General features: G+C 44.1%; 1 protein-coding gene across 9 annotated transcripts in view; it reads right to left on the bottom strand.

Annotated features, from left to right (window-relative positions):
• TKFC (triokinase and FMN cyclase) overlaps nucleotides 1-12,299 on the bottom strand; it is a 1,395,923-nt gene that overhangs the window by 1,199,670 nt on the left and 183,954 nt on the right. For 5 of the 9 annotated variants that reach the window (XM_069623835.1, XM_069623836.1, XM_069623839.1 and 2 more), the window contains one exon: nucleotides 8,892-9,068. In XM_069623835.1, coding sequence (XP_069479936.1) covers nucleotides 8,892-8,933 — 42 coding nt within the window. In that variant the 5' untranslated portion in view covers nucleotides 8,934-9,068. The remainder of the gene's footprint in view (nucleotides 1-8,891; nucleotides 9,069-12,299) is intronic. The other 4 variants (XM_069623840.1, XM_069623842.1, XM_069623843.1 and 1 more) reach the window with 1 other exon arrangement.

Here is a 12,299-nt window from a genome sequence, read left to right as displayed (position 1 = left end):
GCCTAAAATGGGTGGAGGTGGAGCAGTCTCGCCTGCCCCTACCACTGCGTTTCCTCCCATATATCCCCCCTCCCCAGCCAGGAGAGCTTCCTCCCCTGGTCAGGAATTCTGTCTTCCACCAAAAACACACCCTGAAAACATGGGACTGGGCGTTGAAACATAAGGGCATCCCGAGGGGTCTGGGCCCCTCCTCCCCGATCTTTCATAACCCGGCCTTCTCACCGGGATCCCATCCATCGAATATCAGGAACTGGGTCACGGGAGGCCTTGAATCCCTGGGACAACTCTTCGAGGAGGGCCAGCCACGCTCCTTTGAGCAGTGTAAGGCAGCATTTCAGCTAGCGGAAACAGACAGGTTTGCCTATTCACAACTCCGACACTGGTGCTCCCAACCGCTGACCCGAACATCAGCGCTTTGCGCCCTTACCCCCCCTTGAACTCACTATAAGAGACCTACCACCACGAGGGAAAATCTCCACCCTCTATAAGTTACTGCAAGAAGACATCCTCACCGCAAGGGCTCCCTATATGTCACTCTGGGAGGCGGACCTGGGGCATCCCACAGAGGACCAGACATGAGTGGACGTCTGGGCGAGAATGCATTCTTCCTCCTTTTGCATTACAAACCGAGAGTGCACCCACAAATTGCTCCTACGATGGTATTACCCCCTACTCCGCCTGCATCACTTTAACCGGGCCTTGGACCCCCGATGTTGGTGCTGATGTGGTCTCCCAGGGTCCTATATGAACATGTGGTGGACATGCCCAGTGGTGAGGGAGTTCTGGTCCCAATGTATTGCTACAATAAAAAACATCACTCAGGTGGCACTCCCCTTGGAGCCTGAATCCATCCTCCTAGGAGCCCCAATTCCGGGCACCTACACAAGATCTGGCAGAATGGCCGCCCTCCTAACACAACTCTTGCTGGCCACAAAAATCACGATAGCACAAACTTGGAAGACCACCGAGGGCCCCTTAATGGCTCTTTGGTGGCTAAAACTCTGAGACATTCCGATTGCGGAAAAAGTCACCGCAGCCAAAGCTGGCCTCCTTCACCGCTTCCTGATCACTTGGGCTCCACTTCTTCACTATGAGCAGAACTTCCCAGCGACTGGTCACAAGGGCCCTTCAGCCAGACTGCAAGCGGCTGATGCCCACTCATTCCCAGCCAGACCTGGACGATCACTGATTCGAGAGGAGAAGGGGGTGGCCCTAGAGAATGCTCTTAAATTGAATTGGAGGTTATTGTCATCTGTGCGCTGGTTTAAAATAAACACGTAAAAAAAAAAGTATTTGCCAACCAGCATGCCACCATTGTGTCAAACTCATACTTCTGCTCTCTTGCAATACAAATAATGGTCTGTGACACTGACAATAATAACAAAAGTGTTAATCAAATAGGTTAGATTGCTAATCAAGGAAAATGCAATTAGCCTTACTTGCCAATTAACTGTTTGAAAATACTGTATGGCTTGCCTCAGCCATTAATATCTGAAAAAATATAATGTAAGGGTACACAGGCTGTTCCATACATTTCTGTTATTACATATGTTTTTGGTGCTTTGGGTAAATCCTCGGCTACAGGATCTATGTCTAACAAACAAAAAATATCCATTCGGACTGAATGAGAACCCCAAGTCACTATTATCAGACAAACCTTCCATTTATAGGTAAATGAGGTAAAACTAATCAATATATAACATTTTGGTCAAATGTGTACAAAATAAATACGGAGAGCATATCAATTTGATAGATTGTATTTGAACAATTCAATGTAAAGAATTTAACATACCAAAATAATTAAATTAGAAGACAAAATCATAGTTTTCCTGACATCTTCACATATTATTATGTTTTTACAATTAAAAATTAAGATTTTGTCTATCAACAGTTCTCTTTTGTGGAAAAAGATCAAATATTGTTTGAAATGTGTCCTTCCTCCTATGAACATGACACGTTTTGGATAGATTATCCTTCTGCAGGTAACTAAGAACTGTTTTCTTTGATCTTCAAAAACCTTACGGTATTGACCAACTCACTGTTATCATAACCCTCCAATCAATACATTAAATGCTTAGCTCAGAGATTTCACTTCCACATAATAAAGTATTTCTTTCAAACCCTCAACAGGGTTTCAACAGGTGTTCCCTTATTCTTTATAATGTAAACAAGCATCGGGGCAAGAGGAGCTCTTGACAGAAATACTTTACTATGTGAAAGTGAAATATCTGAGCCAAGTACTCCTAGGCGTGGGTTCGATTCCCACACTGACACCATCTATAAGGGTGCAGAAGGAGGAGACTGACACACAGGTGGCATGGTTGTTGGCATACACTTTTAATGTCTTAGAAAATAAAGAGAAAACCTATCTCTCCCTATCTCAAAGAGGGGTTTTCCTACCTCAACTAAAATACTAAGGATTCAGTCAGGATGTCAACATAAATCAAGAGTCCACCGTTATGTGTCAAAAGACAGCTCCACATAACCCTCCTCCGGCTCCTTTACAACATTTACCAATCATAGACGTCCCCCTTCTCCCAAATAGGGATGGATATTGTTGGACAATTACCACCATTGAGACTCAGGAATAAATATATTCTAGTTATACTAGACTACACTACATGTTACACTGAGGCTTTCCCGATGCAAAGTAACACCTCGCAACAAATTTTAAAACATCTTATTCCCTGTTTGTCACAGGTAGGTTTCCCAAAAGAGATACTGACAGATCAGGGAATAACCTTTATGAGTAAAATCATGGCAGAGGTCAAACAAATTCTTCAAATTAAAACGTTGATAACCTCCATTTACCATCCACAGACGGCCTGGTCGAGCACTTTAATAAAACACTAAAAAGCGTGCTTAGGAAGCTAGCAGAAGCGATGAAAAGAATTGGGATATGATGGTCCTGTGAGCCTTGTTTGCCACCGGGAAGGCTACCCAAGCTTCCCTCTGGTTTCCACTGGGTGTGATCCAAGAGATGCCCTAGACATGTTAAGGCAGACCTGTGAGGAAAGGGAGGAAGCTATCTTACCAATGTCCCAACCCACACTGCAGATTAAAAACCACTTGACCATGGTCAGGGACATAGTCCATACTCACTTAATCAAAGCCCAAGTGCACCAGAAGGCCCAATACGACAAAGGAATTGTCACTCAATCGTTTTCTGTTGGACAGAAGGTCCTTATACCTACCTCTGAACATAAAATGTTGTCTCACTGCTATGATCCTTACGAGGTGTTGGAACAGACTGGTCCTTGTAACTATTTTATCTCCCAACCTGATAGAAGGGTGAAAACTACACATATACCATGTGAACCTCTTAAAGGAATGGAATGAGAACCCAGTGGAATCCTCCTCTGTGGTAATTTCCAGTCTTTTGTCTGCAGAGAAAGATGGATCCAATTTAGTACCAGCAGACCTTCTACCATCCCAACAACAAAACATCCAGGATCTTTTGGATCAGTTCACTGATGTCCTTAGCTGTGAACCTGGGAGGGTGAGGGGGATTTACCATCATATACACACTCCTCCTGGGAAAGTCATTAATCTCAAGCCCTAGCAGATCCCTGGGTTCCGAAAAGAAATAGTCCTCCAAGAGGTGGAGAAAATGCTAGAAGTGGACATTATCAAACTATCCCAAAGTCTGTGGTGCTCGCCAATAGTCTTAGTGGCAAAACCTGATCAATCAAGGAGGTTTTGCATAGACTTTAGAAAGCAAATGCTTTGTCCCAGTTCGAGAATTAACCAATGCCACAGATGGACCATTTTATTGATCGTTTGGGCACAGTCATCTACCTCTCCATGATTGATTTTTACCAAGGGCTACTTGCAAGTGCCATTAAACGCAGAAGATAAGGAAAAAACAGCATTCTCCACCCCTAGTGGACTATTTCACTTTAAAGTCCTTCCGTTTGGGCTCTGTTGCATTCCCTCCACTTTCCAGAGGTTAATTGACAAACGTTTGTGACCCTACTCCCATTTTTGTGGTTATTTGGATGACACTGTCACCCGTAGCAAAAACTGGGACAAACATATGTACCATATGTATGAAGTTACCAGAACCCCAAGATGAGCTGGTTAACCACCATCCCCAAGAAATGCCACTTCGTGCAAACAGCAATGAAGTACTTGGGTTTCTTTGTGGGGAAATTAACTAATTCAGCCACAGGTAGAAAAAGTCTGGACTGTTCAAGAAACACCAATTCCCAAAACTGAAAAGGATCTGAGGGCTTTCTTAGGACTTACCGGTTACTACAGGAGGTTCATCCCCAATTACTCAGACATCACCTCCTGTTTAACTGACAAGTTAAAGAATGCTGAACCTCAGAAATTACAATGGCGAAAAGAAGACCAGGCCTATTTTGATACCCTGAAACTGTTCTATGTAGCCAGCCCGTCTTAAAAGTCCCTAACTTTTACAAGGAATTCTTGCTCCAGACCAATGCTTCCAAGGTAGGGATAGGGGCACTTTTATCGCAAGGATATGATGGGGTGGAACATCCAGTGCTTTACATCAGCCGAAAACTATTCCCAAGAGAGAGGAATTATGCCACCATTGAATTAGAAGCTTGGGCGATAAAGTGGGCCATAGGATACCTTAAATATTACCTCACAGTTAGAAGATTTAAACTTATCAAGGACCTCTTACCCCTTACATGGCTCATTATCAGAAAGGACAGCAACCTGCAAAAAATGCGCTAGTTCCTTGTTCTTCAATCCTTCTGTTTTATTGTTGAACACAGAAAGAGGAAAGAGCAAGGAAATGTGGACTCCGTTCCGCTTTCCTTTAGAAGATAGGGAAGCCAGCAGCATTAGTGGAAGGGTATGTGACGAATCCTTGTATGTCGTCACTTCTCCCCAAGGGGGAGCCCCCTTCCATGAGGCCATGGAGGTGAGGCCGCTATCCAATAATGTCCCCCTGGGGGAGGTTCTCAGCGGGAGGATCTCATGGGAAGAGGTCCCCCATATAGGACCGTATAGGACTAGGGATGACTATCCAGAGAGAACACAGTTTTCCCATACTCCATCACACCTAGGTCACTTCAGCCCCCACACTTCCAAGTATCCGTGTAAGATACGAAATCCAAACGGCTTCTTGAGATGTACTGAGATGAGTAAGAGTAGGGACTACCCGTTTGACATAGACTCAAGGACTGGGACGAAGAAGAATCTGTGTGACCCAGTGGAGAAATACAATAGTAATACTGAGATGAGGGAGAGGTGCGTAGCCCTGAAGATCAAAGTGGGAAGCACCTACAGAGAGCGTTTTAGTCGCTCAGAAAAATCCAACTTGAAAAGCAAGAACTGACAATCTCCAGAGTTAGTCCAGCCCTGGAGGAGCTTCGAGCAGGGGTGAGGAGCAGCGTTGATGGGAGATGCTGCAGGCCAGGACGCGTGCGGCTGGCACTCAGCGCCCAAAGAAGGAAGATAGAAGGACTTACCTGAAGACTGGAGAACCTGATGCCCGGTTCCAGAGGAGCAGGGAACTGAGTGGTCTCCAGGAGACCAGACGTCCGGGCATAGACCAGCGTGACAAAGCCGCAGCACAAGAACCGACTGCGAGAGCCAAAGGGAAGCCGAGGTGAACCATAGACACCAAAGAAGACCGAAAACCCTGGGGGCAAAGCAAAAACGTACACAGAGTGTGATCGGGAAGGTGCTGGGGAACACTAAGGGCTGTGGTCAACCGAGGGAGGATTAGTGGAGAGATCTTTCTCATCCCAGTGGGGCAAACCAAATCTTGGAGAACGAAAGATACAGGATGAGAGATCATCCCAGCAAAAAGCTACTGACAGAAACTAAGCATACTTGGCAGGAGAGTAAACCAAGTTGATGGAACTTGGAGAAGGGAAAATACTCCAAGATCGTGAGGGGGAAAAGGGAAGCCAGAATAAACCGGAGATTCCCTTGGGTTATGTGAACTATGTCATTTAAGGAAAATCCCTCATAGCGTGAAGAGAAATATTCATTCAGGGCTAACCAGACTTGGCAGGTGAGTACACCAAGTTGGCAATGTTTGGGAGAGGAAAAATACCCAAGATTCAGAGAGAAAAAAGGAAGGCCAGAGGAAGGGAGAGATTCCCTCTGGTCCTATGAATTGCAAAGTATACTGTGAAGCCTGAGAAAAGGCCAGGGGAAGGAAGTCATTCCCCCTGGCATCGGAGGTGTAGTGAGGATTGTCTAACAAGTGGGGCCTGAAGCTAATTTAGTTGGGCCCACCGCAGTGACATTAACATCTGTAAATGCCCACACAGCACTGCCGAGTGGGCATTTACATATTTTGGGTGGGCCTGGCCCGCTCAGGCACTACCCTGTCTATGCCGCTGCCTGGCATTGTGAACTACAAACCAAGCCTGAGCAAGGGCCGGGAGAAGGGAGTCCTTCCCTCTGGCACTATGAACTGCAAAACAAGCCTGAGAAAAAAGGCATGGGGAAGGGAGTCATTCGCCTTGGCATTGCAAATTGTAATCATGAGAAAGGGCCAGGGGAAGGGAGCCATTCCCCCTAGCACTGTGAATTGCGAATCAAGTTTGAGAAAAGACATGGGGAAGGGAGTCATTCCCCTGGCATTGTGAAAGTACTGAGAGCAAGATACCTGAAGAAGGAGGCATTCTCCAGAAATCCAATAGTGAAGAAACATCTATGGGCAATAAGAAATGTTGATGTTCAAGTTGGAACTTTAATCTGGAACATTGTTTTTGTGCCTTGAAAAGTGGCTGAGATCTGGGTAAGGGAGTCATTCACTCAGGTACAAATCCCACCTAAGAATTGGAACTTTATCTTTTGAGTTTGAACTGATAACTTTACTCCTCTACAATCTGGAACTTTGTTTTGTAACTTGAAAAGTGACTGGGCCCTGGGGAAAGGATCCATTCCCTCAAGAAAAGGTCCCACCTACAATTAGAACTGTGGTCTGCTGTCCAGAAGAAAGGAGTCATTCTTCCGGACCAAGAAGAATCCACTATTTTTTCTGTTTAGTTACAATTGTAAGAGCCAGAAGCAGGGTTTTGACACAAGACAGTGGACTCTTGATTTACATTGACATCTTGACTGAATACTTAGTATTTTAGTTAAGGTAGGGAAACCCCTCTTAGAGATAGGCGTTCTCTTTATTTTATAGGACAATACAAGTTTATGCCAACAACCATGCCACCTGTGTGTCAGTCTCCTCCTTCTGCACCCTTACATCACCTACTTAAATGCACCAACTAAGGTTATACAATTCCGGGACGCTTTGGTTGTGTGGCAGAAGAGACGTCACATTTCGATGTGTTGTAGGGTGTTTTTACAGTGAACAATTGGTGTCATGTGTAGGAAGGAATAGTGCTCGTGCTAAGCAATAGTCTCCTCAAATTATTAATTGTAGGCATTGCGTATGTTCCCCGCATTTGTAGGCCTACATTTTCATCAACAACAATGGTTAGTCTGAGCTTTCGTGGTAGCCAAAAAACAGATCCTGCTGCTTTGGCATAGCAGGAAGAAGCCCACCATACAGTACTCGATTCATGATACAACTATCCTGTCTGGACATGAGAAGACAACGTATAAACATACCCAATGTATTGAGATGTCTGGTCAGCCTACAATGAACTGTATGTATAATATTTCAGCTACTACACCAAAAGCTTTGCTAGGTACGATTTGCCTGGCTGACAAGATATATAATACCATTTACGACTGGTTACAGTGTCATGAGGTAATTAGTCCCCATGTTTACTCTACCTTATCTGTACCCCTTTTACATCTGCTCTTTGTGTTTATGTTTTATGCCCCATCCTTGAAATAAAATATTTTTGGGTTAAGTACTGTAAGTAATGACAAGACATTTATCCATAGGTTTATGAGATTTATATGAAATCTATATTCAGGTTGGTCATTATGTTTCTGTAAATAAAATAGTATATGAAAAAGAAAAAAAAACACCAACTTTGAGGTAGGAGGGACAAGCCGTTACAGCACTTTGAAAGTAAAATACTAGGTAGGCCAGCGCTATGCAACAGAAACGTAATATTATAAACCAGATCCCACATATATTTTGTAATACAACCTAGACAAAGAATCTGATAATTTGCTCCAGACACTAGTTATATCCAGTAATGATACTCAGTAGCTCTAGTTACATATACGCACTTTTCTTTTTACAAAAGAAAAGAGTTATTTTTCTTATTATTTGCTTCAAATTAAATTTTAATCCAAAGACAAACACACAGTTGTCCTTTTCACATTTGGGCACTTGACCAATTGTTATGAAGAGGAAGTATCCCTCAAAAAGAAAAAGTGTCCCTCTTTAGTTGTTGTGACTTCAAATTTGGTTTTCATCCGAAGACAGACATACACTGGCCCTTCTCAACCATGGGCACTTGACCAATCGTTAAGGAAGAAGAGGTATCCCTCATAGAAAAAATGTCCCTCGACCCGTGTTTCTATGCCTATTAATATATTTTGGTTCCCACAAAAGATGGAGTGTGCCTGGGATTACAAATTTTGCGGTTTCTACCTTTTCGTGTTTTTGTATTCATCTACTGTAAAAAGTATGTTTTATTCATTATTTGAGTCAACTGTGAATGAAGGAAGATTGCAAAATTCTGTAACTCAAAGAAGGCTCAGGCTATCAAAATAAAATATTTCAGGTACTCCAATATGACAGGAGGACTTGCGCCATCAAATAATAAAGCCAACCACTGATGCGTTTACCAATTGACTTTACCAGATAGAGGGATCAGTGAATGGCCTTGTTCCAATGAACAGGTCAGGATCATTTCTATTGATCAGCAGATTCCTTTACATAAAAAGGTTGAGGAACCTGCTATGGTAAGTGTCATTGTGATCATAGGGATGCACCCCAACTTCACCTACATCGCATTCAGGTTAATGCATCCTGCACTTACCTGCATATTGTACTGAAATGCGCAGCCGCTTCTCACCTGCATGTCATTTTACAGCCCAACTGAATCCGGGAGATAGTGGCAGAGGTGGTTCAGAAGCAGTACCAGGAAGGGGCTGCTTATAAAAACGTGGTACTGATGTTCAGGGACAGGCACCAACCCCAGGAGAAATCAAAGTCCCTGCCGGAATCAAAAGAGATTAGGAGCAGTGAGTGAGCGTGGGTCATAAAGAATATCACAATGCCCAATAAACAAATCTCACTATAAATTGATGCTTTATAGACCCAAACTTGCAAAACATTATCACAAGCCGTTACATTTGCACAGAGAGATTCCATTTCCATGTTAAAAGACCCACTTGTACTTAAAGACCCATCCCACCCCCAATGGTGCAGCATCTGCACACTTCCATTGACCCCAAATGGGAAACTGAGCACAAAAAGGGGTAAGTGAGCTGTGCCATGTGCGGTATTCCCTGCTATTCACATATCTTCTGCTACCGCCTCATTTCAGAACACCTCTCTCCTATATTTGTGATTGCCCAATAGCCTATGGCACAAGTCTGAAAAGAATAAGGTGGGGGTCATTAGCATACAAAATGTTCAACGCCATAGCAAGTGATGTCAGAGAATGTGAAGTCAAAGCAACACAAGTCTCTTTAGTAATTGGGGGAACACCAGGCCTCTTTATGGTGGTATTACCCAAATTGACCTTTTACAATTGAAGTTTTGCACGATTGACCTAATTATAGTGGTCCTAATTGACCTTCTGTACAATTGACCTTTATATTATTTTAGTTATTTCATATATGTATTGGGTTTGTTTTGGATTATACATAATATAAGGGGATTGGGTGGGGGTTGCAGGGGTTTTTGGATTGGGTATGGGGTTGCGGGGGTTCCCTCCGCATATATGTCCTAATTGAACTTCTAAATTAGGTCAATTCTCCCGGGGTCAATTCTCCCGAGGTCAATTGTGAAAAGGTCAATTAGTATACAACCTCTTGGGTAACCTTCAATTAAATGGCAGTACAATAGGGCTTCCCTCCTGCCACACAGTAGTTATCTGCATGGAAAGCAGCTCTGGGGGGGTAAATGCTCATTTTCAATCAATCACAATGTTGACCAACTACTTCTCACTTTTCTCATTCAATATCACGCCATCATTCACTTTAATTTAAAAAAAAATATGCAGAGCCCACAATTTATTTATTGAGCATTTGTTAGGTGCTCATACAAAATAATGGTGTTTCCAAGCGCCACAAGGGGTGAGGTAACAAGGGAAGTAAATACAATGGAAAAAGAACACAAAATATAAAAACCTGGTCCCACTAGGCCTTGTGACATTCGAACGTGCAAGTGCAGTGAAGAGAAGTGCAGGAGATAAGGAAGGGAGGGGGTGGAGGGAGCAAGGTATGGCCAAGTGCTGGTGAGCCTGGGAGGGAAGTGCCAAGGGGTGCCACGGGAGGAGGCCACTGCTAAATGCTGGGTTTAGGGATCCCAAGGATGGGATGCAGAGCCTCCAGGCAGGGGGCCCACAAGCGCAGTGCTGAGAGGGAGTTGGGGGTAGTGGTGTTGACCGGGCAGAGGGCCTGGTAACCTGTGAGATTCATGAAGGACCAGGCACCAGTCTCAGTGGCAGTAGGGTGGTTAGCAGGTAAAGGAAAGAGGGAAAGAGGTAGAGAAAAGCAGAGTTTTGAGAAGTTTCTGGAATTTAAGGAGGTCCAGCTCAAGTCTGAGAGGGGCAGGGAGGCTGTTCCAGAGAGAGGCAACAGCCAAAGAGAGAGACCTGCCCCTCACTCTCTGCTTGGAGAAGCGTTTGACACTCAGAGAGTTGGAGTTAGAGGAGCGGAGGGCTCTAGGGGAGAAGTATTTAGGGAGAGAAAGTTGGAGATAGCGTGCACCCAGGCCCCAGAAAGCCTTGTGGATGATGCAGAAGTTCTTGAATTTGATCCTCACGACCACCGGGAGCCAGTGGAGAGACTTTAGGGCTGGAGAGATACAGTCCATGGACTTGAGGCCAAGGATACGTCTTGCAGCCTTGTTCTGGATTAGCTGAAGGGGGCTTAGGGAGGAAAGGGGGACACTGAGGAATAGGCTGTTGTAGTAGTCCAGCCCAGAGAGGACCAGAGCTCTAGAGACATTGAGCTTCTGGGGAAAGGGAGAATGTCTCTAAGGATGTGAAGCTGGAAGTGGGCGGTCTTGGCAAGGTCCAAGATGTGAGGTGTGAAGAAGAGAGAGGAGTAGAAGATGATCCTAAAGTCTTTGGTCTCACAGGATGGTGAGGGTAGAGGGCTCAAGGAGGGCAGCCAGAGGGTTGGAGGAAAACAAGGCACCAGTGTCCCAATAAGAAGGATCCCCGTCTTACTGCCATTAAGACAGAAATCGTTAGAACACACCATGCCAGTCAGGCAATTGGGGATGAGAGTGGAGGAAGAGAAGGTAGTAGAGGGAAGTTTGAAGGAGAGATGTGCGTCATCAGCATAAGACTGGAAATGAGGAGAGAAGGAGGAGATTAGGTGAGCAAAGGGGGCGACCTATATATTGAACAGCCACAGCGATAGGATAGAGTCCTGGGTGACGCCGCAGGTAGAGAGTGAGGTGGTGGAGGATGAGGAGAAAGGGCTCATTAGCAGCTGGGAAGTTCTGCATATGAGGGTGTTTAGCTCATGTTATTTTGAATTCCTGTAATGTAGTTTTAAGTGTCATTGGCCCCTTCGAAATATTGGACTACAAGTACTAGAGTGTAAAATGATGCAAGTGTAAAAGCCTGGTATGGCAAACGGTTTACGCCTGACAGAGGACAACAAATATCTATGTAAACTCTCCTACTACTTTAAAAACTAAGCAACACACTCCAAAAGGAACCTGTACAATAGTAGTTAGGAGAGTTATTTTATCACCACTGATGTGGAGGCAAGTACTGAATATATATATATATATATATATATATATATATATATATATATATATATATATATATATATATGTAGAAAAAAGGACTGGAAACCAATCCGGATTACATCGGCACTCCGGCTGTGATCGAAGCGAAAGGCTGGATGTCTTCAATAAATCCACACACAGACTTGTATTCCGTGCAGTCAAAGTGTCCTTTATTGTTTAAGATACATGGACAAAGGAGGCAGCAACGGTCTTAGGTGCAAGAAGGAACGACGCGTTTCACCCTACTCGGGCTTCGTCAGGTAAGTGACATAGAGAAGGCTGTGGTATTATATAGACAAATGTATAAGTCCTTTTTCAATGTTTTGCACTAAAATAAGGTAACAAGTGGTAGGCAAAAATGCAGCCATGTTGGAACCTGCATAACAACACAGTTCAGTGCATTTAAAAGAGACACGGCATTTTCATAGACAGTGTAGCGGTTTGAAACATGTTTGTTTGATCAAACCAA

This window comes from Ambystoma mexicanum, chromosome 11 (assembly GCF_040938575.1).
Source record: "Ambystoma mexicanum isolate Mex_15411 chromosome 11, UKY_AmexF1_1, whole genome shotgun sequence".
Classification (NCBI taxonomy): domain Eukaryota; kingdom Metazoa; phylum Chordata; class Amphibia; order Caudata; family Ambystomatidae; genus Ambystoma; species Ambystoma mexicanum.
This window is presented reverse-complemented; position numbering and strand designations above follow the sequence as displayed.